Here is a 27,575-nt window from a genome sequence, read left to right on the forward strand (position 1 = left end):
GTGGAATGAGATGTTTTTCCCTGGTTCTGTTTCTCTTGTCTGGATCTGTTCAAAACACAGTGTTAAGTAATACTGGTAGCCAGTTGGAGATGAGCAAGTTCAATGGAAGCATATCTTGTCCTTTTTCAAAGTTATGAAGGGTGAAAAAGAGTGGTTAGATAAATGTTTTTTGTTATTCTGTCACTGGAACTGTGTTCATTATCAAAATAAGTAACCTTTTAAGGGAAAATGAGGACAGCAAGGTATTTTCAAGGAACTGAGTAGAAACTAGTTACATGCTTGAATGTATGAGATAGTGCAAGCAAAATATGCAAGTGAAGAAATTTGTCAGGTTGAGCTACTTGATTTCAAAAAAATTCTCATTCAATGTGTGTCACACTCAGTTATAAATCTTCTTGGACAGTCTGACAGTTCTGTTGGGTCAGCTTTGAAGGGATGTGTGGGCCAGCTCTTTGATTTCTAGGAGAAGAGTTAGCAGTTAGGTTGGGTGGCAATAACTGGTGCTATAACTAAAACCATCATTACTGAATGGGAGCACACTTGTTCCCAAGTGTTACTGTCTTTTTTTCACTTAATGCCAAGAGAAGTATGTTTCTGTAAGCGTGTTGCTAGCACATCTTAAAATTTTCCTGTTGCTCCTTCCCCAGTGTATCAATTTACTTTCTCACTTGAATTTTCATGCCTCTCTTTCCTCTCTTTTTATTTTGGATTTTCACTTACAATAAAAAAGCTGCATGCTTCAGTTTGTCTTCACAAATTAATCCAGAATCTGTGCTTTTTTTTTCTTTCTTTTTTTTTTTTTTTGTACTCTATTTGAATTCTTTCCTTTTTTGATGTCCCCATTCCATCTTTATGGAGGAAAAGTCAGTAAGCACAGTAACCTTCTCTGTACTCTATACTAGTTTTGCTGCCTCTCTTCTTTCTTTTTCCAGAACAAACAGAGTCTAGTTGAGGTCTCTAGCAATGGAAAAGATAGCTTTATTCTCATGACATCCTCCAACCCTTCATTGTGCACACTGAATCCCTGAAGTAATTTTTCCCTTTTTTCTAGATCTTTTGCCATTGAAACTGCTCATACATCTCTCTCTGAACTTTACATTTTTTCTAAGAATAATTTAACTTCTTTAACTAGTGGTCACATTCTAGCTTTTGTAACTTGGAGTTTGAAATATTTGAGTGGGTCACTTTTTCACATAGGTTTTGTAGCTAAGGAGTTAGTGTTTGTATACAATTCTGAGGTCATGCAAATATTTTGTTTTTTATCTAAATCAACAGAAGTTGAAGAATCCCAGCAGTCGGAAACTTCAGCAGGAACAGAAGCTACAGGCCTATTTGTAGACCAAGAGCAGCAACTTACTCGAAGTAGCAGCACTTCAGATATTGCAGATCAGTTTCCATCCGATTTTTTTCAAGGTAATATTGATGAAATGCAGCAATGCTACACTTTGAAAAAGTGCCGAGACTTGTTGAGCTTCACAGATGCTGCTGTTATCTTCTTTGTTTTCCAGCCATGGTTCTAAAATGTTTTTAATCCCATTTTCTTAGTAAATCTATTGTTGGTATCTTATTGAAAAAACTGTTTTTAAGAAGCTGTGGACTACAAATGCAGAGCACAACCTTTAATAAAGCAGGGCTTTATTAAAAGCATGCATTGTCAGTGTAACTCTTTATGTTTGTTTATCTGATTCACATTTACATTTTGTGTATTTGAGTTAACAGTTCTACTTCTGTTCTGATTGTGTAAGTGGGTTATACTTATGAAGGATTTTTAAAACGTCACATGTTCCATCTTATCGATTAAGCCATGGAAATTATGTAGTATATGCTATATTACTTCACTCACCTGCAAATATAAAAAGTATGTAAGTAAATGTAACTGAATTTTTCCTGCAATTTGCTATGCACTTTCATCCCACAAATTTCTATACTTCTTTTTTACCTTCTAAAATTTCTAGGTAAGAAGGCTGGAAGTTCTCATAATTTATCTTCTTCAGACTCCAAATCAGTTCAGGAAAATAAGGAATATATGAAGAAAGAACATGAAGCTGAGCATGTAAGGCAAAATAGAGAGTGATTATTGACGATACCATGTTTTAAATAAAACAAATGTTTTATTGATAAACAAAATGTTTTATTTCTAATCAGATTTTTCTTAGTATTTTGAAACTAGCAACGGGAAAGTATGAAAATTCATTAGTCACATTTCCAATATAGGATCTGGGATTAAACTGTAGCTGTTCATTATGCTATTTGGTATGCTTGTTCTGTGACTTCTGATACTGTAAGTTGCCAACACAATTCTATGTAATTGGCTATATGCTATTCTTATAAAGACTTCTTTGCTTTCCTTTATTAATTATAAACAAGTTTACCACTTTTTTTGGTAAATAATTCATGGCTTTTATAGAGCTACACTACAGTGGAATAAATGTTTGATGGTTTGAAGTATTGAGAAAAATAATTTCCTTCAGCAAAATTTGTAGCACTAGCTATTTATTGCAGATTATTTGTAAAAGTTAACATTAGGACAGGCAAGCTTTGTAAATTTTTAATGCAACTTTGGAACAAGCAGTAGAAATAATAAATGACTTCATCTTTATGGAAGTATAATGCAATGCAACGTGGAGGACTTCAAGATAAATCTCATCTCTGGTCCGTGTCTCTCCCATATATCTGGACTTAAAGTACTGTTAGTACTTTGCTCTGGTGAGACAAGGCTTTTTCTGGAAGTGCTTTCATTAATCACGTCAGGAATAACAAAGTACCTTAAAATGGGAAGGAAAATCTAGTGGACTGCATGTGCTGGAGGTGAGGGGAGAGGGAGAGGAATAGGTTCAGTAATTGTGGAGAATTAAAAATTAATCTGTCTCCCCATTCTATTCTTGTGGCATGTATTATAAAATATTTACAAGCACATGCTGCTGGGGCTGTCAAACACATTGCAGTTTCACCATCTTTTGCAAGTGGAAGCTGAGGTTTGACCATGTATATACAACATAAGTTTCTAATGTTCTGTGTGGACCAATTTGACTTAATACCACAACACATTTGCATATTGTCATCACTAATCACCAAAAGCTAGATTTGCCAGGGAGGAGAAATGATTCTGCAGTCTATCAGGCAGCACGAGGAAGCATTTCTTTCTTGGGAATGATTGAATGATGCCCAGCTCAAAGCAAAACAAACCAAACCTACAGCCTTCATTAATACAATAATAATCATTTCTGTGAGTTAGTTATGTCTTTGGTGGCAATAATTTACTTTCTCAGATATATGGAGAAAGAAAATGGATTAATGGTCTGGACAGCAAATCAGAAGAAATAAATTTATTTAAAAATAATACTACTAATTACAAATACAAAATTAAAAGGGAATTTCAGAATTTTTAGTGAATTGAGGAGTTTCAGAGCAGAGATTCCTTTAGCAGTTAGATCTAGTATGCTCCTAGGGGTGAGGTGCAGAACATGGGTGTTTTGTTGCATACTTATATAGTAACAAACAACGTGGTATTCTATTTTCTGGCAGAAACTAAGTTTTGCTATTATAGATGACACGGGAATGCAAGAAATGTGAATTTGAAGGTGATCTACCAGATGTAAAGCAAAGCAATTATGCTTAGGGACAGAGGAGTATCATCTAGAAGCAGAAAATTACCTGAAGGTTTTTCAGCAAGTAGGCTATAAATCCATTTAAAAGGAAAATAAAAAAATAAGGTAAACAAAAGATTAGGTGCTTTCGAATGGGTTGTTTTGCAACAAAGTAATGCATCAACATAAGAGATGACTACCAATTTCTTCCTGAAAGGTTTTTTGATACTTTTGAAAGTTTTGAATGGTTTCAGCTTTGTGGAAAAACATCAGTAGAAAGTCATGCCTCTTAGTAGGTAGACTGAGTTTAAGAAAAGGAGGAGAAATAGAAACTGAAAACATGATGGTGTCCTTAAGACATCTAAAGATATTTGGTAGTCCAGGTATAGATTAAAATATCTTGACTCAGTTATGATTAACTTTTAGTAACTTTATGTATATGTGTCGTTGTGTATTGAATTTGCAAGAATATGTAGTTCTCAAAAATGTAATTAAGAAACTCAGATTAATACTATTTTTTTTCTCTGAAGGTACTAGTACAAAGGAGCAGTAGTACAGCTGAATTAGATTTGAAAGCAGACTTGCAACAAACACACGGAAACCATAGGGAGAGAGAAAAAAGTGAGTTCCAAGAAATGCAGTATTTTTCTTAAGCTTAGCAATTTAAATCAGTGTGATAATTTTGTCTTGTTACAGATATATTAGGCACTTTCCTCACCAGGTTTTGCTAATGCAATTTTTAAAAATAGAATCTGAGATCTTTCTTAATCCTCTGATTGCTTTAGGTGAAAGTGTTAGCAGTGACACATCCATTGGGTATAATAATGAAGTAGAGATTGCACTCATCCCCTGGCAAGCTTCTGAAGAAGACCATGAAGTTAATGCATCAACAGATGTTTGTGTGGATACTGATGCACCTCACTGGCTTCAGCTTAGTCCTGCAGATAATGCAAATTTAACAGGTACTCTAGTCCAGAAAATATATTTACTATTTTACCTTTTTATCTCAAAAGGTAGTTCATACAGTTCAGTTTGCATATTAAAAAGTATGTTCCTTTAGGCATGTCACCAAGCTTTTGTTATGTCAAAAAAGAGATTTAAATGGCCAGAGTTTAAGGAATTTGTATAATCAGAATGAACGTGACATAGGTGCCAATACATTCTAATCCAGAAAATGAAAACACAATTCAAAATGATTGCATTGCTTGCTATGTCAAATTACTGCTAATCAGCAGAGATGTGATAGTTGATCATTTGTGCTCTCTTAGCCTGCACTAGTGTTCAAGTAAAATGAATTAATTAAATTTCTATTAAGTTAATAGATTTTATTTCATAGCAGAACTGCCTAAGAAAGTGCAGGGAGTTCCTTACTGTATATATTGACTGATAGGAAATAACTGATTAATTCATAACAACTTTTCTCATCTTAATCCTGTTACTCTCCTTATTTATACTTCAGAGTGTGCATTGCCTATATTCCAGTAGAATGTGATAAGTAGCATTCTCAGAAAAGTTAATATAGAAGTAAAGCTCTTTTGCCTTTTAATTTTAATTATAGTATCTATGACATATCCAATACTTATATCTACTGAAATATTTTGATTCTCAGCCAGGTACCTTCCCATCTAATATGCAACATGTGAGTCAGGGTTTTTACTTTAATAACTTAATACTGTAACATGTGAAACTATCTTATCAGCTGTTTTTACTCATGAGCTGTATAGTTTCAAGGGTATTTTTTTCATGATCACTTTTTCTTTAAAATACTGCTAGTTTAATGAACCAGTGCACCTATTCCATAGTTCAGATTACCATTGTATAAAAGGTAGTAATACAGTACCTGGCAAGGATTGTTATGTATGATAAATTCATTGCTTTGTCTGTAATACAAGAAATTGCTCTTTTGTGTTTACAAACAGAATGAGCTATATAAAATAATCTGAAAGGTAATGTGGACTAAAAGAGTAGTGTGATAACAAATGTTTAATTACCCAATAGATCTGGCATGCTCTTACTGCTTTTCTGGTTCTTGTCCAAGTTGATTGTCTGTGTGTCCGCTCACACTGGGTGGCTGCATACAACGCAGTGTTCAGCTTATTTCTGACTGGCATATTAGAAAGTTGTAAGTTATCCGTATGGTGAACACAGCCCTCTTCTTTCTCACTGTACATCCACACAGTCAGAGAACAGCTTCACATTGTTCCTTTCAACAGCTTATCTGAGTCAGAGCTTCTACTGTTTGCTGCATGGTTGTTACATGGAGAATGCAGGAAGGATCGGAGCCCCTTGCTCATCTTTCATTTGTGAACAATGTCTACTGTTGTAGTAAAATTATGTCACAAGCTGAGCCTTCAGGATTTTGATATGTCATATGGTTACTTGGATTCATTTGGGTGTTTAATTTTCTTTTCCAACAAAATACATATTTGGTCTTCAGATTTGGAGGCTTTCTAAAATAAAAAACTTTGTTTTGCTGTCGAAAACTCCACAGTGTAAGGCAAAAAATAGTGTAATGCTATCACCTGAACAGCACGGATGCATGAAATTCTCTGATGAGAGATGATCTTCTCTGTTGAAGAGCATTCTAACACACTTAAAAAATAACGTCCATTTTAACACTTTGGAAATTCATAATGCTGCAACAAACAAAACAAAAAAGCAAAAAAGGAAAAAAATCCCCAAAGCTTTAAAAGAAATAAAGCAAGGATAAATATGACTTCTAAAATGGCTTTTATTTTTGGAACCTGGAAGGGTGCAAGTTATCTCTGTCTGCCGACGTAGAGGTTTCCTGTACCTTTCCTCAAAACACTGGATGCTGAGCACTGGAGGGTACCATTCTGGACTGATTCTGCCCGTAGACAGGCTGCTACATAGCTTTCCTTGGTCTAATAGAAGACAGTGTATCAGCTTTTGTCATTAAAATTTGCACTCCAGTATGGATTTCTTCATCTACTGTTTAGGCATTATTAATTCCATTATCCTGCCCATCTGCACAAATCCCTGTCTTCCTTCTTGGTTTGTATGCTGCTTTCTCAGGAACCTTTCTCAGGAACTGCTTCTGTGTGCCTGAGCATACACTTCATCACTTGTAGTGCATTGGTTTTAGTCCCTTTGTTCAGTTGTATTTCCAGATAATTTTATACTGTGTGATCTTAAAAGAGAAAAGACACTTAGCAATGGAAATGCTACCTGTAAAAGCCAGTTATTGATTGAATAAATCTTCAGAGTACATGAGTTTCAGACATGTACAGAGTACATTTAACTGCATTTGCCTTCCTGCTAAAAAAGCCTTGAGTGAGGGCAGTCTGTCTGATACAAAACTGATCTATAGTTGGGTTGTCTCTATACGGAAGGCCCTTTAACTTGTGTTTTCTTGCCAGTTTTTGCTTTGAACCATGTGCTCCCTTGAGTAATGTAGAAGAGGGAGATGACTTAGTGGGAGAGACCACTTCTGAGATGAAAAAAAATTATAAGGAGTAATAGGTCTTAACAGCTTCTGCATTTAGTCTAAGAAGGTGATCATTATGTTCTTCTGCAATGTGCGATGCGTGGAGGCAGCATCTCGTGTAGGTACATCATCATCAAGAAAGTCTACTTGTGCCTACGGCCTGCAGGAGTGGCAATATGCCTTCGCTATTTTTCTGTGTTGTTTTTTTCCCCTCTAATTTGTGAGTGTGCTTACCCAGGAAGGCCAAAGTGTCCTTTTATAAATAAATCCACTACTCTGATCTTTTTGCATGGTAGTAAACTTTCCAGACTTCACAGTGAACATTTTAAGTTTTTGGTACTTCTGTCATAAAACGTTTTTAGGCATACTCTTTAGAAATAAAATGATGCGACTCAGTGACAAATTATTTATGACAATTATGTATGTTCTGTTTCTTGAGACCAAAGCTTTCAGGTATCTCTATTCTAAAGTTCCAGTTTATATTAAGATATAAATCTTTGCTCTTTATCTTTTCTGGCTAAAAGTTGATGTGTCTTTTCCTTGTGTCGTAGGGAAATGCAATTCCCTAACCCATAAGAGTTTTGCTTAGAGACTACTTTGTTGTGAAAGAGAAACTCTCTTCACAACCCAAGGTCATCACATAGGAAAAATTAATCTCACTTGTTGATTTCGCATATGTTTTATATAATTGGCTTTCAGATATGCGTCACTGAATTGCTTTATATAATATTAAGCTTCATTCTCGAATAATATTCTTGTTATCTATGTAAAACCCCAGGATACAAACACTGTGGAATTGTAGGCTTTCATGATTTCTAGAAGAGAATGGTTTGATTTATTAAAAAAAAAAGGGGGGAAAACAAGGAAACTATTATGTAGGGATTTTAGGTATAGACATAATTTTCGTACCAGTTGTAGAACTACTATGATACTCTTGCAAAAGTGATTGATGTTTTTAAATTATTATCCAGCCTAATGCTTTATGTTTTTCTGATGTTTGCTTGTAATTTCCAAGTCATTGTATTTGCTTAGTGTTTATATTCGGTGAGATCCCATCAGAAATGTTCAGAATTACTATTCCTATTCTGTATTGATATTCCCACTTTTTTTGACTCAATTTATATTGTACACTGCATTTCTAATTCAGTGAAGTTGAGCATTTTAAAATTTACAGACAGCAGTGAATATCTTGCTGATGACTGCAGTATAATTGCCGGTGGAAGCCTCATCGGTTGGCATCCTGATTCTGCTGCTGTGCTATGGAGGAGGATCTTGGGAATTCTTGGAGATGTGAACAATATAGAGTCACCTAAAATTCATGCAAAAGTTTTTGGGTATCTCTATGAGCTGTGGTATAAACTTGCAAAGGTATAGTATATCAAGCTTTCATATAATGATTTTTTTTTTCTGTAAAAATGATGCTTAAGTTTAGTTTAGGATTATCATCTGGAACACAAGCATGATATTTGGAGGATTCTGTCATAAGTTTTGTCAGATTTTGTTTGATTTCTAGTAGCTATCCTGAGTAAAAAATATTCCTGTTTAATCATGAGAATTTAGATTAGTTAATTTACATGGCATCATGAAACGGTAGCAAAGAAAACAGAGGTATAGAATAGAATATTGCAAATGTTGTGTTAAGTGTAAAGGGAGATGGTACAACCTAAAATGATAATATTTGGTTAGGCTATATGGCACTATAGAACATGTTTTTCTGGAGGTCTTAGCTTAAGGAGGAACCGTCTGGGTAGCACAGGGTATAGCGCCTTGAGGTAAAATAAAATAAAATAGAAAAATAATAGTATGAAATAAATAACATTAATAAAGTAAGCTATTGTGCTTATTAACTCTCATCCTTTAAACACACCAGATAAGAGACAACCTTGCTATAAGTATGGATAATCAGTCGACTCCCTCTCCTCCTGTCCTAATTCCTCCTCTCAGAATATTTGCATCATGGTTATTCAAGGTAAGTTATTTCTAAAATTTTCACGTTAGTGTTTTTTTTCTGTATCAGTATTAAATTTGTGTATGTTCAGTTGCACTATTCATAATTGTCACAATCACTGCTTTCTAAGACAACAGATATCTTCCAGAGGACATAGGACATTTGGACTCAAGTCTATTTTAATAAATACGAAAGCTTTATGGAGAATCTGCTGAAAATAACAATTTTGTATTAGCTGACTACTAGGAAAAATGTAGTAAAACAAGGCTTTTGCTCTTTTTAGGCAACCACGCTGCCAAATGAATATAAGGAAGGCAAACTTCAGGCGTACAGGCTGATCTGTGCTATGATGACTAGACGTCAAGATGTTCTGCCAAATTCTGATTTCCTAGTTCATTTTTATTTTGTGATGCACCTTGGCTTAACAAGTGAAGACCAGGTAAATGCCTTCTTTAAAAAAAAAAATTGCATTTTTTTCCATATGCTGATGGAAATGTTTTCAGTTTCATTTTTGAAAAAGCAGAAAGAAATACAATTGTATGAAATTATCCATGTATAGCCTAGTCTGTTCCTCCCTTTAGATTACATAGTCTGAACTTTCTCCGTACTCTTCAGGTTATCTTATCACTCTAGCCAAGAACTGCTGTCAAAACATTCTGTGTCTGTGAATAGATGCCATTTATGGGTTTATATGCCATGGTTTGGCCTAACCAAGAACGTAGTTGGTGGGAGATGAGGAAAAAACTTCATCTATCAAGATGTAAAAGGACTATTGGACCACAGAAGCAGCTAAATATGCATAAGATCTATAAGAAATACTCTCAGCAAAATAGAGACATTCTAAAAACATGCCTGTGTTTTTATAGCTGTAACAGTGTGTTTTCATCCTTAAAAAAAATACTCTGATGTATACAATGGTGAGAGCTGCCCCGCAGATGCCAGCAGAGGGCACATGGACCTCTCTGTAAAATCTGTATTGGTATTTGCTGCTTCAGGGAGTTACTTCTAGTGCCTTTATCAAGCCAGAGGGAACAGACTTGCATGGATTTGGTTATGCTAGTTGTTACCAATCTTTGCTACTCCTGTAATCCCGAAGAAGGCCTGTCCTTTTGCTTAACTAGTGCTGGGTTAGTGGTGCATTGTTTTAAACGTTGTGAAGCTGCGTTTAGCTTTACCAGCATGCAACATGCTGCTCGCACCTTGGACATGGGTGCCTTGCTGTGGTCAGCAACTCAGTCCTTCTCTCTGTGCTGGCCTGCATAACCCTGCACTTGGAAACTTCATGTGTCCCTGTTTTGCAAAAATAAAGGAAAGAAAACCATCTGCCGTGCATTCTCTGCAAGCTTTCCACCTGCTCTCAAGTGCTTCTGTAGGTATGGAAGAAGAAAAACTATTAATAGCAGAATATTCTTTGATCTATACTTCCTAAAAGCAAAACACTAATATTATGATCCATGCAAAAACGTCTTCCTGTGTTCTCACCTTCAAAAGTTAAGGCATACATTTAGGATAACTTGTTTTTTTCTTTACACAGACTCACAGCATGCTCTCTTTTTAGGAAGAGAACTGATTAGGTCATATGACTCCTACAGCTGGTTTGGGGCAAAGCTTTTCTGTTAATTGTCTTGGTGTGCTACTTACGATACTGGAGAAAAATCCTGGAAAAGAGTTTCTTACATAGAAACTTGGTGATTTTAAAAACCTGGTATTGGTTCTTGATGAGCTGTGTTTCTCACAGTTCAATGTGTTTTGGTGTTAATAACAGCTCCACTGATTTTAAGCCTGTTGCTTTGTTGCACTTCATATTTCAGTCTGTGTGCAAATTTGCAATGCAGACACTAAGATCAAGAAGTGAAGACTGGCTGGTGAAGGCAGTACAGGTCATTCCAGGGTTTCCCAGATATTTTGCACACTGATGCTGCTTTTTTTTTCTTCCTTGGCTCTCTTGGTTCTGCTTTTGTTGCCTCTTGGTGACACACTTGACCGCAAGTTTTCTCTTGTGTTACTGTACTTCCAGTTTTGCTTTCCTTAGCTATGATACTAGATGATGTGAGATGTTCACTCACGGTGTTTTGGAGCTTCAATTCTCATGCAACATGTTGATGCAAAGCCGGTTCCTTAAACCTATTTCTGTATTTGCAGTTTGATTAGCGTCACATTACTCAATGGGTGTTTAGACTAGCTCAGTATTTTGCATGCTGAAGGTAACACCTGCAATAAATACAATTGCAGGAATGTATTGTTTGAGGCAGAATAACTCTGGTATCTGTTAATATGGGTCATGGATGTACTTTTCAATTATTTTGGTGGGGCCAGGGAGTTACTTATGCTAGGTGCCATCTGGTACCCAAATGATTGAACACAGAGTTTTTCTTCCACAGGTAGATTGATGGCGCAGGCAAGGTATTTCACCAGCCTTTTACCTTGCCACCAAAAGATTAAACTACCCAGGTGTGGGGGAAATCTGATCTGGTTTGTGTGAAGGGGCTGGAAACTGGAGATCTTGTAGTAGAAAGAAAGAGCAATCTGCTTTGTGAGATTTTTTTTTCTTTCCTAAGCATAAGCATATCTTTCTCACTTTTATGGAACATTAACAGAAAAAAGGAGAAGGGGATTTTTCTCATGGGGGAATTTTCATTCTATGTATGTAACTAGTACAATTTTAAAAATTAATGGAGAGGAGCAACACAAAGGTAGACCAGCTCCAGGAAATCTCATTGGTTGTTTTAGATGAGCCTTTTATGTGGCTACATAATTTAGTAAAGTTATGGTCAGAAACCGTATAACATGAGTATGATTATCAGTATTTTAGCATCAGAAATGTTTCTTTTTGAAATGTATTTCTCTTAGAAAAAAAAAAATCCACAAATCTTGTATTACATGAGCAAAGTGCAGTTATACAATTAATTTTAATGAAAGCTGGACTTCAATATAAAGATAAATACCTTACCAAAGACACTAATTGGACTTTCTGAGCAGATAGTAGTTGTATTTATTTCAGTAGATACATGTCCAGTTACATGTAGCTATCTGGATAGGTGAAAAAGGTTTCTCCTAGACTTAGGAGAATGCAGACCTCCTGCTCTAATGTATGCACTGTTTCCATTACCTGTTACTCTAAATTACTCAATTGTGTTTCACTCCTCTCTTGAGGATATGCATATACAAAATTACTGCTGTATTGTCTAGGTTTTGGTAATGGTAAAAAACCAAAATAATACATCTTTGATTATGGTCAGACTGTTATTCATGCAAAGTGCAACCTAGTTTTGAAGACTTGTCTCCTGGAGCATATAAAAGAGCAATGTAAAGATATATTTTATAAAAAGCTCCCATGGTACTCTGAGTTCAAGATTTAGCTATTAGTTCAGCAGGTGAGAAAGGAGTTAGTGTTGTAGCTAAGCCACGTCTAATTTATCCATGTCTAAGTGTCAAACAACAAACATCTCCGCTTGAAGAAGTGTACAATTCTCCGCAACAATTGCATCACCTTTTCAGGTGGGAGAAGTAAGTCACAGCCTGGCACCGCAGCTACTTCCAGCATGCCAAGTGCCCTGAACCCAGGGCACAGGCGACTGTGCAATAACAATTCTGCTCCTGTACCACTCGAGTCAGTGGGCATTTCTCTGATGCTCTAGTGAGTTCAGATTTTCCCATTGCTTTTTATGAACAAAGTTCATTCAGATTCTCCACCTCCCCTCCCTCACTAGTACAGAGGAAAGTGAATTAGAGCATGGTTTTGTTTTTTATACACTATCTTCACCTGGTAGCGAAGGCAGTGTTTCCACTTGCATTCAAAGCTTGACTGAAAATCCTAAGAAGACAATGCATCAGGAATCGCTCAGATGGGATGCAGGAGGTACTGCTTACATTAACTTCAGTCCTTTTGCCCTTTAAATCACTGAGGTCTATCAGCCTTCAAATGCCTTCAGGGTCTTTCTAGTCCATCACACCTGTGCAGGACTGACTTTTTCTATACAGTATTTCTTCCGGTATCTCCTCAGCCAGGCAACAATGGTTACAGGAATGCCTAGGTGTTTCCCAGCAACATCCATTTCTTTACTGTATCATTCAGTCTGCAGCTTCAGGAAAGCCATCCTGTGGTGTCATCTGCAGCTTCAGGAAAGCCATCCTGTGGTGTCAATCTGCATTTGCTCTAGCTCCTAGTTTAGACTATGGAGAATCATGGCATATTCTTGGGAAGAGATTTTTAGAGGATTCCACAGGAGAGCCTGTTGCAGCTTGGGTGGGTATAACTGTGTGAGTTTAAGGGTTGAAAAGCCCCCACTTGCAGCGATTGTAAGAATTCATATCTTTTGATTTGGATGATGCGTACAGCTTTTAAATTTTAACTGAATTCTAATATCGCAATGCACAAATGTCTAAGTGTAGAAAAGAAATGTATTTTATTATTTCTACTGGCTGCTTACTGTAGCAGTAATTTTTGCATCATGAACTTGAAAAATTATGTAAGCTTCTCCTTGTTTTATAGCTTCCCTATTTTTTCTGGCAAAAAAAAACACCCTAAAACTCTATTCCAAAATTCTACTAATGCTACTCAGCCCCCTTTTCAGAAAAACAACTATTGAGATAATTCTAATTCCTACAACTTCTGGTATTTACAATATTTTTCCCCAAAACTTATGTAGATTTTTATGACACTCTTCTTTCTGTCTAAATTTGCACTCTTATTTTGAGAAGAGATGCTGTGAAAGTTCAGTGCTTACCTCTGTAGAAGAAGAGGCAGTTTTTCAAAATTTTGCAAGTTTTGGAACTGCCAGCTCTTTTGTGTCATTTTTGGGGAGAGTCTCACCCTGCTACCAGGGCTTTGGCATCAGTTAACACACTTGCCGTAAGCTATTGACAACATATGCCACTGCATTTTTGGCCAGTAGTGTTAGAGATTGTTATCTGAAAAGTGAGCTGACAGGATAGTTATATTCCTGGCTTTTGAAGGGAGTTTCAACAATTAGGTTCAGTAAATCTGCAATTATACTGGCTTGCCAGCATATTTTTGGAACAGGCTACTTCATAAAGAAATACTAAGAAACATAATAAAAAATACATACTTCAGAGATTCTCTGAAAAGGACAGCTAAAGACTGCACTTCGGGCTTTTTTGTTGTTTAATGATATTAAATGCAGTACTAACTTTAAATATGGGGGGAAAAAAGCCCAGATCCAAATGAGTTGACAGATGTCCCTGGTGATTGAATTTCAGCACACAGAGACTGGGCTTATTTTGCTATGCAGAACAGCATAAGCCCACAGCATGCAGTGCAGCTGAAGACAGAAAAGTTAACAGCCACGTTTTTAGCCCGGTCCTTTTAGTAGTATAAGGAAGAAGCTAGATTTAATACTTTACCAGTAATGATAATGATATATTAATATATGTTATGCTTGTCTATAAGCTTCTTAATTTGTTTAAAATATACTGTTGCTTACTGCAGAAAGAAAACTTTGTCAGTTACAAAGTAAGCTTATGTAGAATTGCAGAGTATTGCAAGATGGTGGCTTTGTGTATGATTGCTGGATCTATAATATGGAACATTTTGTAATAGAGTTGCTTGTAAGCTTTTATATCTTACTGTTAAGTTTTTACTCTGCAACAAGGAGCACTGTTCAACTCGTGGCTGCGAGGTCACTGGTGCTGTGCACTGGGATGTGTGGTAGCTGCGTGGGGCATTGTCTTTCAAAGGCACTGTAGATGGGAGCTTCCCTCGTGTATGCGGTGGGATAAGTACCTCTTGCCTAGATTTCTGCCTGATAGTGTTTCACATGAGGACCCTTGGTTATACAACATTTCAGAAACCATAGCACATATTTACATTTCTCTCCAGACTGCCATTAAAAAAAATAAAATCATAATGTAGTCTTTAGATAATAAGGCTTAGAGTCACATATTCTAGTTTGCTGTGACCTTCTTCCAGTAGCTACCTCAATTTTCTCCCTCTGTAGTCTCCCCAACACCTCCCTTTCTGCAGAAAATTTACCTAATCCGTACTGGGTGAGCAGTTCTCTCAGAAGGTGCTGCATGCCCCTCGCTCACCCACACCATGAGGACACACTGGCAGTGCTGGGGAAAAATAGCTGCTAGGATTGACTGGAAGAAAGGCAAAACCAGGTAATGCCAACTGTAGGATCTGTGTGTCCTTCTAACAAATGTCTGCTCACCATCCCGTCCCTAACCTACCTTCCCTGTGAGGGGGTCACCCCAGCACTGCGGCTGGGTCGGCGCCATGTGCTGGCATCTTGCTGCCAGACTCCCCGGTGGTCCTGCCACAGGTGTTCAGGAGAAGTCTGTCTGCCAACACAAAGCTGTCTCAGCATTTCAGGCAGTAGGCAATAGAAATATCAAACATACTTTAAAATGGGAGAAACTTCAAAAATTCTGTTCACTTAGGATGTTTGTCTGATCTCTGTTAATAAGGCATCTGGGCATCTCTCTGTATGAGCACAAAGGTTGTTTTTATGTTACAAACGCACCTTTAAAAGAGCTTTCTAATGTAGTTCCGGGGGAAGGAACAATTACCAGCAGGTAATTTATGCAGTAATCTGTCTGTCATCTGTTTTCCAAACCCAACATGTTATTCTGGTTTTTAATCTCTCTCTCTATTGCATCTAATCACAAGATACTTCAGCAAAGATAACTTTTTTGGAGGTTAGGTTTAAATGACAGATTGAAATAGATTTTCTGACAAGCAGTCCTGTGCTTTCCGAGTGTGTCAAAATTCTTCACAAGTTTTTATCGGAACTTAATTTTTGACAAGTTAACTCTTACCTAAAATGTAATGCCAGCTAGGAGAGCTTGGAATAAGTAAATGGAATCACTTGTTCCTTTAAAATAAAAAAAGGAAAATGAAGGATTTACCACTTACGTCCTGTTTAAGTTAATAATCTTCTCTGTGCTGTAAATTTCAGCCCCAAATGAGGTATGTCTCAGGGAAGAACAGAGTGAACTTTAAGTAAAAAATCCATGTTGTTCCTGTTGAGGGACAAATGGAATCGTGAGGAAGGCAGATGGCAGGCTATTTTGTTACACCTGTAATCTGCAAAACCTTGAACAAAAATTAGGTGAAGAATATTTTTGTAATTGACCTTTCGGTGAACTTGGATAACTTTTTTTTTTCACTTACTCACTGGATGTTTATGACCATATTATTTGGATTACTAGATTACCCTATACTGAAATATTACGCCTTTTATAGGGTTAATCCATTTGAGACAGATGTGTGTGTGATTGCCCCCTTCTCTGCCCTCCTCCCCATTTTTAACACTACAGAGCATCATTTTGAATTGAAATAGTCCATAATGGTCCTTTTTTTTCACTTTTCTTTAACAACATGAACACTAAATTATAGCTGTGCAATTATGTAAACAATTGAAATGCTTCCAGAATGAATACTTCCTTTTAAATTTTCATTCTGTGTAATTGCTGAAAGGTTTGGAGCCATAATAAACCAAAATTATTTTACACATTTATCATTCTAAAGGTCAATTATGAAAGAAGTAAAGAAACAACACTGTACAGAACGAGTAAACCAATTTCTATTGCCATCACCATATGTTTTTCTTATTGCTTGTGTTTTTCCAGTTACTGTGTACATAGCATTCAATTAAAGTGATTCATTTACTAGGCTGTAAGCTGCTGAACACAGTTTACATTTATAGAACAGTGCTTTGAAGGGAAGGAAACAACTTGCCTCTGTTTGAATTTCCTGATTTTTGCAATATCACTGATAGAACGTATGTTCTCACTGGGCCACTTTCTCATAAACCTGAATCTTTTGATAAGTTTGCAATGCTACTGAATTACTACGTGAAGTCGTGCTTTTATTGTTAGCTGTGTTGTGCATGAAAGTGTGCTGTCTGGGAAACAGTAGAAAAATTGTCAAATTTTACCTGCAAATGCCTTCCTGGGGTGTGGTTTCTTTCCAATCTGTTCTGTTTGCAATAAGCTCTAGTAGAGCAAGATGATGTTCAGGATGTATTCTGCCCTGTACTAATTTAAATTAAGTCACTAAAACTGTCACAAACTAATACTGAATGAAGTGCCTGAGGTGAAAAATGGCACTGGAAACTAATGGAAAGCTAGGGTGAACACAAGCAGGCTGTTTGTGCACAGTGCTAACTTTCGATGGTTCTGAGTCTGTTGTATCATCGCTGCATATGATCTGTGCCAGACGGTCTGTATTTCACAGCTACGTAACAAAAAAGAAAAGCTGAGGATTGTTTCGTTATCTTTCCAAAAAGAAACTTTCCAAAGGTTTTTGCCTTCTAACTAGGAAAAATATATTTTTTAGTGGTTGTACATCTCATAAACAGCAAATAGATCCATGCAGCGGAACTCTAACAGCTTTTTGTAGTGAATGTGTTGTCACAGCATATGTGAAAATTGCATTATTTATGCTGTGCTGTAAGTTCACAGGTATTAAGGTGTTAAAACAACAGTTCTACAATTACATTTTTTTATCCTAATTTTCTAAGAGTTCTGTTCAATGACCGTGGCTAAAAGCTGATGATGCAGGGCGATCGTTACAGTGGTATTTAACAGATGGGATTGATGGAGTGAGGACAGGAGTTAACACAGTTGTTTGTAGCAGGTCTTTGTACTTCCTATGTTCTGTTACCTTTTAAGCCAGGTTAGCACAGACTCTTTTATCGTGGCATATGTCAACAGAAGTGTACTCCCATCTGCTGCTCTATAGTTTGATGCCCAATTATTCAGAGACCAAACACATCTCAGTACCTGGCTCCATTCGTAATTACAGGTGCGTTGTGCTGCGAGGAGTGAGGTGCGTTAATCAGCCCCTTAATTATGAAAAGGTGGGTCTTTTTTCTGCTTGGAGCGTGAGTTTACCACCCACTTTATGAGCTGCTGCATCCATCTGTTCTTTCTTTTTGAATGTTTGCATTGACTGATATTGACTTTGAAATGTATCAAAGGAAGTGATTAAAACTAGTTTAAACATTAACTCGAGTGGCATTCTAGCTTATTCAGGAAAGTGGAAGCATTATCTGGTACTACGTTAAAAACGAATATTTATCTGGTAATATTTTAAATATATAACACTGTTATTTTGTAGGATGTTACTGCTGTAAATACTTCAGTAGAACAGTAAATAGGTTTTGCCCAGGTGTTGAGCAGTGCATTGAGAAAATACCAGTGTGGCTAAAGCATATCTTCAAACAGAGAAAAAATCAGTTTAACTTCTCTAGCTTCTGATGTAGAAATTGAGCATAAAGACATATTTGCGGTCTAAAATTTACATTCAAACCATCTTTCACACATCATAAAAGCAGTAAAGGTGGACACTGACAATTGTTTTCCTTAACAATTTTTCTTTGAAATTTTATTGAGAAGAAAAATAATTTTCTACTCAATACAGAAATAACTTTAGCATGTTCTTCTGCAAACGTAATGCTCTAGGTAAGGATAATTTAGCTTTTGAACCTAATTATAAGCCTCCTGAAATGTCCTAGAAGGAAAATCTTAACTTCAATACAGGAACTTTTCTCTGATTTGAAGAGACTGTGAAGAATTGAAACATGAGGAAGGATTAAATTTGAAATGCTTGTCTCAAATATGGTCTGTGTCATGGGGTAATTATGAGAGCAAAGCTGTGGCTGGTGGTCTAGTCTTACAAGTACAGTGCAACCTCTTAAAAAATAGTAAGAAAACTTTCTTTAAAAGTTCAGCAAAAAGTCTTTAATCTTTTTTTCCCCCCAAGGCTTATCTGGACGTGCTATTTAATTATTTAGAATAGTGAATGGTAACAATCTAGTTACTATAGGTTTATCTTTGTTACTGTGCTGAGTGCAACCACTTCTTGCATTTGACATCACTGTTTCTCAACCAGCCCAGTGTAGTTGAAAAATCCTGTATATGCTAGAGCAGCCTAACAGGTGTAAGCTACCTGCTGTCAGGTACTGCTTCAAGCTCCTTTGGGTGAAAGGCGACAGTAATTTGTGTCATTTCATTATTGTTACGGCTACAGAATTCTGAGTAATACTGTTTTAGGAGATACCTCATTTGGGATGGTGTAAAACTTCATCTTAAGTTGATTAACAATTTGGATGTCTTTCTTTATCCAAAGTCTTGTTTCACAAGCAAACAGTTATTTTACACTTAGACATGAAGAGACATGGGTGTTTGTTTTTTTAATAGGAATTTTAGAGTACAAATGTCACTGAAATACAAAATGCCCTTTTCTTACTGAATGTACCTGCAGAAGAAAGCAGCAGTTGTTATGCGACAACACCACTTGTGGCTCTGGGAAACATCACTTCGATGAGTGGGGAACTGGTGAATTACGAAGTTAAATCCTCTCAAACTCTCATGTTGTTGTTTTGGTGGTTTTTTTTTTCCTCATCCTTTTACTCAAACAGGTAACTTATCTTCATTTTTCAGGATATCTTGAATACTGTCATAAAGCATTGCCCACCTTGGTTTTTCTTCCTGGGCCTACCTGGCTTTACGATGCTGATAGGAGACTTCATTACAGCGGCAGCCCGAGTGCTGAGTGCAGACATGCTGGAGGTGAGTATGGCAATGCCCTGTGCCCGGCCCACGGGAGCCCGCTTGCTAACAAGCTTGGGATGTCTCCGCTCTAACAGGTGTGGGCTCATTAGTGCAAGGCGAAACGGGGCTCTTGGGGCAGATACCATGGCAGCTGATGTGTGATACTGGGGGATAAGGTGACTACTAGTATTGCAGAGGTGTTTCATCAAAAGGCCAAAGTGTGAGAAATCATATCCTCACCAATGCTGCCATGTGTTTGTGCGCTACAAGCAGGACTTGGGTTTCAGAATCTTGTTAGCATTTTTCACTGAGCTGATTTCACTGATTGAAAGTATGGAACTTGTTTGGTAATGCAGAACGTTTTACTAAGTATCAACACTAACAGAAATGGGATTCTAAACCATTAAATTAATGAAGGAAAATGAAACAGCAAATTAATGGTGGATGCCAAAATAAGGGTAACAATATGACAGTCCTGGAAAAAAAACAGGAAAGCGTTGGAACCGCAGTTTAGGGGAGACCTTTTGGTCCATTCTGGCCACATGTTTTTATTGCTGCTCATGACGTCTGTGCTTCTGAGCAGACGGTGGTGCACGGGGACACAGATCTCTCAGCTTTCAGCAGAAGCAAAACAGCGAGTCTGGTTGCATTGTCCCTCAGCGCATACAGACATTAATTTTGTGGCATCTCTGAAAAAGCTGATCAGCCTGATCTCTGATAAATCTTAAAATGCTAATAAGAAGTGAAAGCTTGACTTTTCATGGAAAGAGTTCTAAAAAAAAACCGCAAAACACCTTTCTTTTCTCCTATAAGCATAAAACAGTGTGCAGTGTATTTTCAGTGTTACAGAAAAAGCATGAGCAGTGCCAGATCCACACTGATGGAGGAGTTCTGCACCAGAAAAAAGAAAAACACAGCAGCAAAAAGCACAGACAAACAAACATTTGCTAGTCACTGCTTTAATGCTGATTTTGCAGTAGTTCTAAAGGAAAAGCTACTCGGGACATGTTCCTCAGGACACTTTCTGCATTGTATTGTGAATACAGCACTTTTAGTATTTGTAATAATATACACTAGCCTCACAGCTTATGTTATTTTCATAACTTGATGAAGAAAATATTTTTGTTTACTTTTTGTTTCATTAGGCTCCCCGTTCAGAAGCTCATACCATCCTTGGTTCTCTTGTTTGCTTTCCAAATATCTACCAAGAAATCCCACTCTTGCGGCCCATTTCAGAAGCTGGTGAGATCATCGCGGGAAGTGCAGATGTAAAGGTAAAGCCACATTTAATTAGTAAGTCTAACATATCTTTATTATTTAATCACTTAATTTTTACTGTATACTTTTTGTTTAAATAATAAATCCCTCCTTCTCATCAAAATCCCACAACTGCACACATTATATGTACTTACCTGATAAGCACTGCTTTGCCTAACGTGCACCATAAAATTAGCAAAGCTTAGATAGTGCAAATTACATTTTATTTTCAAGGAGAGTGGACTGGCTATGATCAAATGCTATGTTTTCCAGCCAGATGCCTGTCACGTCAATTCATTAAATAGTGGAGGTGGTATTATTTAAAGTGCCCATTCATTGCATCTATGTATATTAGGTTGTCCTCTAAAAGATGTGGGGTGTGCATGAGGGGAGACAGTTTCTGCCTTACTGGTATTACAGTAACATGCCAAGTAGATTCCACTCTTACACAGAACCATTAGCTTAACATGAATGGTCTTTCCCCAGGAGTTAACTTCAGTGAAATACCCTGCAACATTAATTATTTTGCCCAGTGGAAAACTTTATAATTTAATGACCTTAAAAAATAATACTGAAAAGAAAAATCACACATGCACACCCTCCCACAAAGACCCCAACAAGCGTGACCTAGAGCATCACTAGCTGGCGAAACCTGCTCAGATGGTTGCCCTTGTACAAACCTCTATTGCTCCTCAATGAACTTGAGACACCATGCTGATCCAATGTGGAAAATTAGGTAAAACTGGGGAGGAATCTCTGAATTCCTTGTGTGGCTTTAGAATGTAAAAATGGACAGAATGCAAAACCTTTAACGCGCTGTGCTTTCATTCTCGATTTCTTTATCACACCCCAGAGTCTCATCAGAGGAGTGTTAAAGCAGGCTAGATTTTAGAAGTCTTTTTTTCTGTATCAAAAAAGGTGTTGAATTTTTTTGATCAAAATCTAACTTGCTTAAAGTTTGTACGCCATAGTTTGTATTATCAAGTGCTGAACGCTCATAGTAAACACCTGCCAACTCTGAAAATGAATTGATTTCCACCTTGCTGCCTGTACATGATTTTGAGTTGGTTAGTTTTATCTGCAAGGGTCTGTATACTTGAAATGTAATCAGTAAGTAATCCTCTTTTGATGAAATAAAATTGTAGTAAGAATAGTAAAAAAAAAAAAAAAAGTAGTTAAAGTCCTTTAAGAATAGACTGAGATTTAAAGCTCATTTCATTTACAGCTATGTCAAAATTAATCAACTTTAAATAAAGTGTATGTATGAAAAGGACACTTACTCTGATTTATTTTATCATTTTAGTGTTACCTCATAAATATTTTATTGAAGAATGCTACAGAGGAGCCAAGTGAAGCTGCAAGGTAAAATATTGAGTAAAGTTAAAAATGGGAAAATTGGAAAATCTTTCTCCCTACATATTTTTCTGTGTTTGTACAGCTGATTTGTTACTCCTGCCTTATTTTTTGACCCTGTTGAGTTGAGTTCCTTACTTTGGCGTTGAGATGAGGTCTACTCTGTGCTGTGAAGATGTAGACCTACTGTGTGAGGGAGAAGAGAGCACATCTTCATTTATAGCTTTTTTTCCTCCCTGTTTGCTTTTTGTTTTTACATGGGCCTGCTTTTATTTTCTTTGATTTCAAGGAATATTCCTGGTTTCCAAAGATGGTATATGCTGTGGTTAAATGCCTAGAACTTACAAAATTCTGCTCTGTTTGAATTTACTTAAAAGTAAATTTGGAAGAAATCACATCTTTGCAGTTCTGGACTAGATGGTTTATTTCTAACTTTTTTGTTTGACTGATGAAAAGTCATTGACAAGTTCCTTTGAGACTCTTTATTAATAGCTGTCTAGTGTTACCGTACAGTGATAGCTGCTGTCTGGTGGAGGAGTGGTTACCTTCCAAAGTGCAAATTTGGAAAGAATGAAGTGTAGACAAGACAAGATACTTTTAAAACTTCTGACTTTTTTTTTTTCTTTTAAAAAAGATGCATAGCCATTTGTGGCCTTGGAGTTTGGATATGTGAAGAACTAACACAGTCTACAAATCACCCCCAAGTGAAGGAAGCAATCAATGTCATAGGTGTGACACTAAAGGTAGTACTGCGGTGGTCTCTGTAATTGATAGACATTTTATTTTTTGAAACAGTTGCTGGTTATATGGAGTGCAGTGTGCTGGTTTTTCTTTTCATTGCTTAAAGCACTGACAAGAAGTTGCTTGGGAGTCTTTCCATAGTATTAGTGATATGACATTGGTCATCTTCTAAAAGATACCTTCTGGTTCTGAACCTTTACATGTAATTAGTAGCTCATTATCTCCAATGAGCGTGGTTCAGATTCTTATGGCTCCTATGAAGTTGCCAAGGAGTATATGCATAATTCTTCAGTGGGGCCAAGGTGACATCCTATATAAAAGTGCAAAATATTTGCAAAAATAAGATGTGATTATGCACCTAAAGACCCCTACCACAGTGGACCAAACTAGGATTATGTCAATAATGTTGTCTGCTGTTTCCTAATGCTGACTGTGTGATTTTGTGGCATTAACATTTTTTACTGTTTTTATAGATGTAAAATTATTTAAGAAGTAGAAAAACTAATTGTATTGTATGATAGCTAAATATTTTATTTGGTTTTTAATTACCTTTTTTCTTTTACAGTTTTCTAATAAATTGGTAGCTCAGGTAGCCTGTGATGTTCTTCAACTGCTAGTTTCTTACTGGCAAAAGCTGCAGAAGTACGAATCCTCTCTGTCCAGAAAAATTACTGAAGTATGTCAGTTTCTCTAAAACATTTTTATGGAAATTGTGTGCAAAGTTCCCCTAATTCCTTACTTAACCTCTGGAACCATAGCTTTCTGTTAATGTTTTCTTTATTCTGCAAGTATTGTTAGGAGACTGGTTTGCTGTAATCCTAGGAGCAGTGTGCATTTCTCATTTGTAGTCATGTATTTTTAAAGTGCTCAGTGAAACTTTGTTTCACTTGGACATTTATTTACAAAAGCAGTTAGATGCTCTTAAGAGAATTTAACCTTTTTCATGCCCTGTTCAACTGAAGTTAGTTCTCTGTCTTTGTAATGAAAGAAGTTAAATGTCTTTCTGGAATTCTGTTTCTTTTAACATAGATCCTTGTGGCCACTATTGCGTTTCTTCTGCCAAGCGCTGAGTACTCCTCTGTGGAAGCAGATAAAAAGGTTTGTTGCTGAAGTGAGCAGTGTCTTTCTTTGTGCTGTTTGAACTAGTCATTAAATGAAGTGGCTTTGAACCAAAGTCTTATTTTAAACTTCTAAAAATGTACCTCTAAGTTTGTGTGAATTTGATAGATAATACCTAAATACTGCGTTACATGTTTCTGTTTAGTTTATAGTTTCACTGCTACTTTGCTTGTTGGATTGGTGCATGGCATTACCCATGAAAATGCTTCTGGAGCCAGTGTCTGCTGGTGTCCTGGAAGATCAACATGCATCCAAAGCTCCTTTACTGGACTATATTTATAGAGTGAGTATGAGGAATGCACATGATTTATTATATCTAGATGTTTAAAGATGCCTTTTACCGATTCTGGTAGTCACAGAAACATTTTTTATCAAGCTGTAGAGGAACGTGAAGTGTGAGCAGAGTCATACAGAGGAGACGTGAAGAATTTAAAATATTGAGAGGATAAGATCAGTGTGAAGGATCTTGAAAAGGAAGAAAAGCAGTTTGAGGTAGATGTGCAACATAGAGGGGGGTTAAAAGAGAAACAACAAGCCAGGGAAAATCTCGGCAGAAATATTTGAATTATTTGGAGTGGTGTGTTAAAATACAAAGTAAGTCCTTAAGTGAGCTGTTAAAGTACAGAATAAGTCATGAAAAAGAGAGTTATTTTAAAAACTGAATTTAGACAGATTTTTTTGTAGCAGGGGCTGGTTTTCATAATGTAAAATCATGGTGGGTCACTCCTTGCTGTTTAAGTGGGTACTTTGCCGTATACTTCATTGCTCCTTCAGTGTTGTGCTTGTCAACTTGCAGGTTTTGCATTGCTGTGTGAATGGCTCCAGTACGTATACTCAGCAAAGCCATTACGTGCTGAGTCTTGCAGATCTCTCGTCTAGTGACTATGACCCTTTCTTGCCACTGGGAAGTGTCACAAGCTCTGAGCCAGCACAGTGCCACTCTGTCACAGATTTAGGCAACCTGCTCACTGTTGCTGAGGGTAAGAGAATTTACAGTGATGGGGACCAGCATGTCTACATGCAGCAGCTAGGAAACAAAAGTTTCCAGGTTACATCTCTCCCTTGCAAATGTGCTTATCCTCACTGCACGCAGCAATTACTCCTTGAAGTTTTTAATTTATTTATTTATTTTATGAATTGCTGTTGCCTCTGTAAGACAATTTTTTGCTGACAATGCTCTTTAGCACTGTCACAGGAGAAGAAAAATGACATTGTGGTGCCATACAGTGTAAAAGTTCTGCAGGTATCGGATAGACTGAGAATCTGTTTTTGCCTTTGGTATGACTTAAAATTTGGTATTGAGAATTTCAACAACTAAGATCAAGCTTCTTTCAGAAGCATGCAGCTGCCTTTTTGAATATTTCAGTAGAAATGACTCCATTGTCACAGATGATTTGCCTATTATGAGTGATTTTGGAAGGACATGTGTGATTTGAACCAAATTATGAATCTGCATAAATATGCTGTTCCTGCTGATTCACAATCCTACCTGTGTCAAAAGTGAAAAGATTATTTGGATCTAGCTGCATCATGTTACAGACTTCATAAAATCACCTTAAGTATGCATCCAAGCATATGAAGTAATTTAAATTTGAGTGTTCTATCTTAGAGACCACTTTTATTTCAAACACTTGTTAAAAACTTTCAAAACAATGGATTACATATATTATAAATAATATATTAATATGCATTAATATATTTTTGCGGAAGAGTCAAAGTAAAGATGCAATATTAAGTAGTGTGAGCTATTGTTGGGTTTGCAGTGATGCTTTAAAATAGTATTTTCAGGTTTTGTTACTGTACTATTTTTGTACTGTACTACTGTACTACAGCTTGTTTTCCTGTTTTTTTGTATATGTGTTTTCAGTTTAAAAAAAAAAGAACTAAAAACCTATTTTACACAGATTTCTTGCTGATTAGGGACATATTGTGAACAGCAGAAAGATAAAGTTATGTGGTCAGGTACATTTGCCATTTTAGGTAGAACAAGGTGTTTGTCATCTCGGGTGTGTTAGTGCTCTACAAATGCTTTGGTTTAATTGTTTCTGAAAAAAAAGATTAATTCAAACTGGAGCAGGCACAAAGATTTACTACTAGGGAATTCAGGTAAAGAATAAGGAGACTTTTTAAGAGGGGAGGCTGAAGAATTTTGGCTTTTGAGGTCTAACAAAATGAAGGCTGAAAAGGGATATACATGCTATCTGAAAGTGTATTTGAAAGTATTAATGCCAAGGAAGGAGGAAAACTATAAGCTAAATAAAAATTGGTTTAAGCTGAATATGAACAAAATTAGACTGGCAATGAGAAAGTTCTGGCTATAAGAGAGAGATAATTCTGGAACAACATTCCAGTAGGAAAACTGGAGGCACAGCATAACTCTAGAGCACCACTGGTTCATGGGATAACTGTGATGTATTTGCCTGCGATGTGGGAGGGGCTTGTGGATCCAGAAAATCTCCTCTCATCTGATGCAATGAACTTGTCCATGATGCTGTTCTCAAATGACTGCTAAAGATGGAGAAGCACTGTTTTTCAGTTGCATCTCTGGTTTGACTTCGCGTAGAATTGCAAAGAACATGCAAAGAAATTGCATAGAACATGTGGTGCATAGAATTTCTTGTGCAGTGCTTGTAAATGATTTACTGAAAATGAATGATTTGGAGGACAAATAAGGCAAGCTTCAAAGTGTTTCCAAAAATTGCAGATGCTCTTTATAATCACCTCTTCCTGCTCTTACTGATTTGTAATCTCTTTACTCATTGTTTTAGAAAAAAGAAGAAGGAACTTAGAATTAATACCTTTAACAGCACGGATGGTTATGACTCATCTGGTGAACCACTTGAGCCACTACCCACTCAGCGGAGGTCCTGCCATCCTCCACAGTCTCCTTAGTGAGAATCACGACAACTCCTATGTGGAGTCCTCTGAGCTGTCATCAGAAGTTTTCCGGAGCCCCAACTTGCAGCTCTTTGTGTTTAATGACAGTACTCTTATATCATACCTCCAGATCCCTGCAGAAAAGAAGAAGGACACTGAGCCAGCAGTAGCCCCCTCAGATGTGAGGGTAATTGTCAGAGATATCTCTGGGAAGTACTCTTGGGATGGCAGAATATTATATGGACCTTTGGAGGGCTGCCTTCCACGGCAGAGTACTCCGAGCTCATTTGTGATTTCAGGCAACGCCGAGCACCAGTTCAGTTCCCAGAAAGACATTTCTCAGGTGGAAGAAGGAGAAGATGCTCTTGACGAGTTGCTGGAGAAGATTGGTAACACTAGTCCTGAATGCCTTTTACATCCCCAGCGGAAGCTGAATGAGCCATCGCCACCACCCTTTGGTATGAGCTATGAACAAGAGAATGCAATCACCGAAGCCCTGATGAGGCAGAGTGCCCAGGAAAAAGACTATATTTTTAAATGCAGCTCAGGCTTCAGTATGAAGGTGGCCCGTCAAGAAGAACCACGTCCTGCTGAACCTCAAGCGTCCTTTTATTTCTGTCGGCTGTTGCTAAATGATTTGGGAATGAACTCCTGGGATAGAAGGTAGGAACAGAGGGTTCAGAACATGTTTACAGTACTCTTGTTGCTTCTGACCTTGAAAAGG

At 37.0% G+C, this 27,575-nt stretch overlaps 1 protein-coding gene across 9 annotated transcripts in view; it reads left to right on the forward strand.

Moving 5' to 3' along the window:
- The window catches only part of RALGAPA2 (Ral GTPase activating protein catalytic subunit alpha 2), a 136,325-nt gene that overhangs the window by 44,682 nt on the left and 64,068 nt on the right, over window positions 1-27,575 (forward strand). For all 9 annotated transcript variants that reach the window (XR_010830860.1, XM_066995450.1, XM_066995448.1 and 6 more), the window contains 16 exons: window positions 1,276-1,413; window positions 1,956-2,053; window positions 4,118-4,208; window positions 4,373-4,549; window positions 8,210-8,403; window positions 8,906-9,004; window positions 9,267-9,422; window positions 19,394-19,522; window positions 20,650-20,778; window positions 22,065-22,123; window positions 22,749-22,857; window positions 23,421-23,531; window positions 23,885-23,953; window positions 24,120-24,257; window positions 24,771-24,954; window positions 26,743-27,514. Coding sequence is in view for 8 of the 9 variants with exons in the window: in XM_066995450.1 (XP_066851551.1) it covers window positions 1,276-1,413; window positions 1,956-2,053; window positions 4,118-4,208; window positions 4,373-4,549; window positions 8,210-8,403; window positions 8,906-9,004; window positions 9,267-9,422; window positions 19,394-19,522; window positions 20,650-20,778; window positions 22,065-22,123; window positions 22,749-22,857; window positions 23,421-23,531; window positions 23,885-23,953; window positions 24,120-24,257; window positions 24,771-24,954; window positions 26,743-27,514 (2,653 nt within the window). In the remaining variant the exon portion in view is untranslated. The remainder of the gene's footprint in view (window positions 1-1,275; window positions 1,414-1,955; window positions 2,054-4,117; window positions 4,209-4,372; window positions 4,550-8,209; window positions 8,404-8,905; window positions 9,005-9,266; window positions 9,423-19,393; window positions 19,523-20,649; window positions 20,779-22,064; window positions 22,124-22,748; window positions 22,858-23,420; window positions 23,532-23,884; window positions 23,954-24,119; window positions 24,258-24,770; window positions 24,955-26,742; window positions 27,515-27,575) is intronic.

Source organism: Anser cygnoides, chromosome 3 (genome assembly GCF_040182565.1).
Source record: "Anser cygnoides isolate HZ-2024a breed goose chromosome 3, Taihu_goose_T2T_genome, whole genome shotgun sequence".
Taxonomy (NCBI): Eukaryota; Metazoa; Chordata; class Aves; order Anseriformes; family Anatidae; genus Anser; species Anser cygnoides.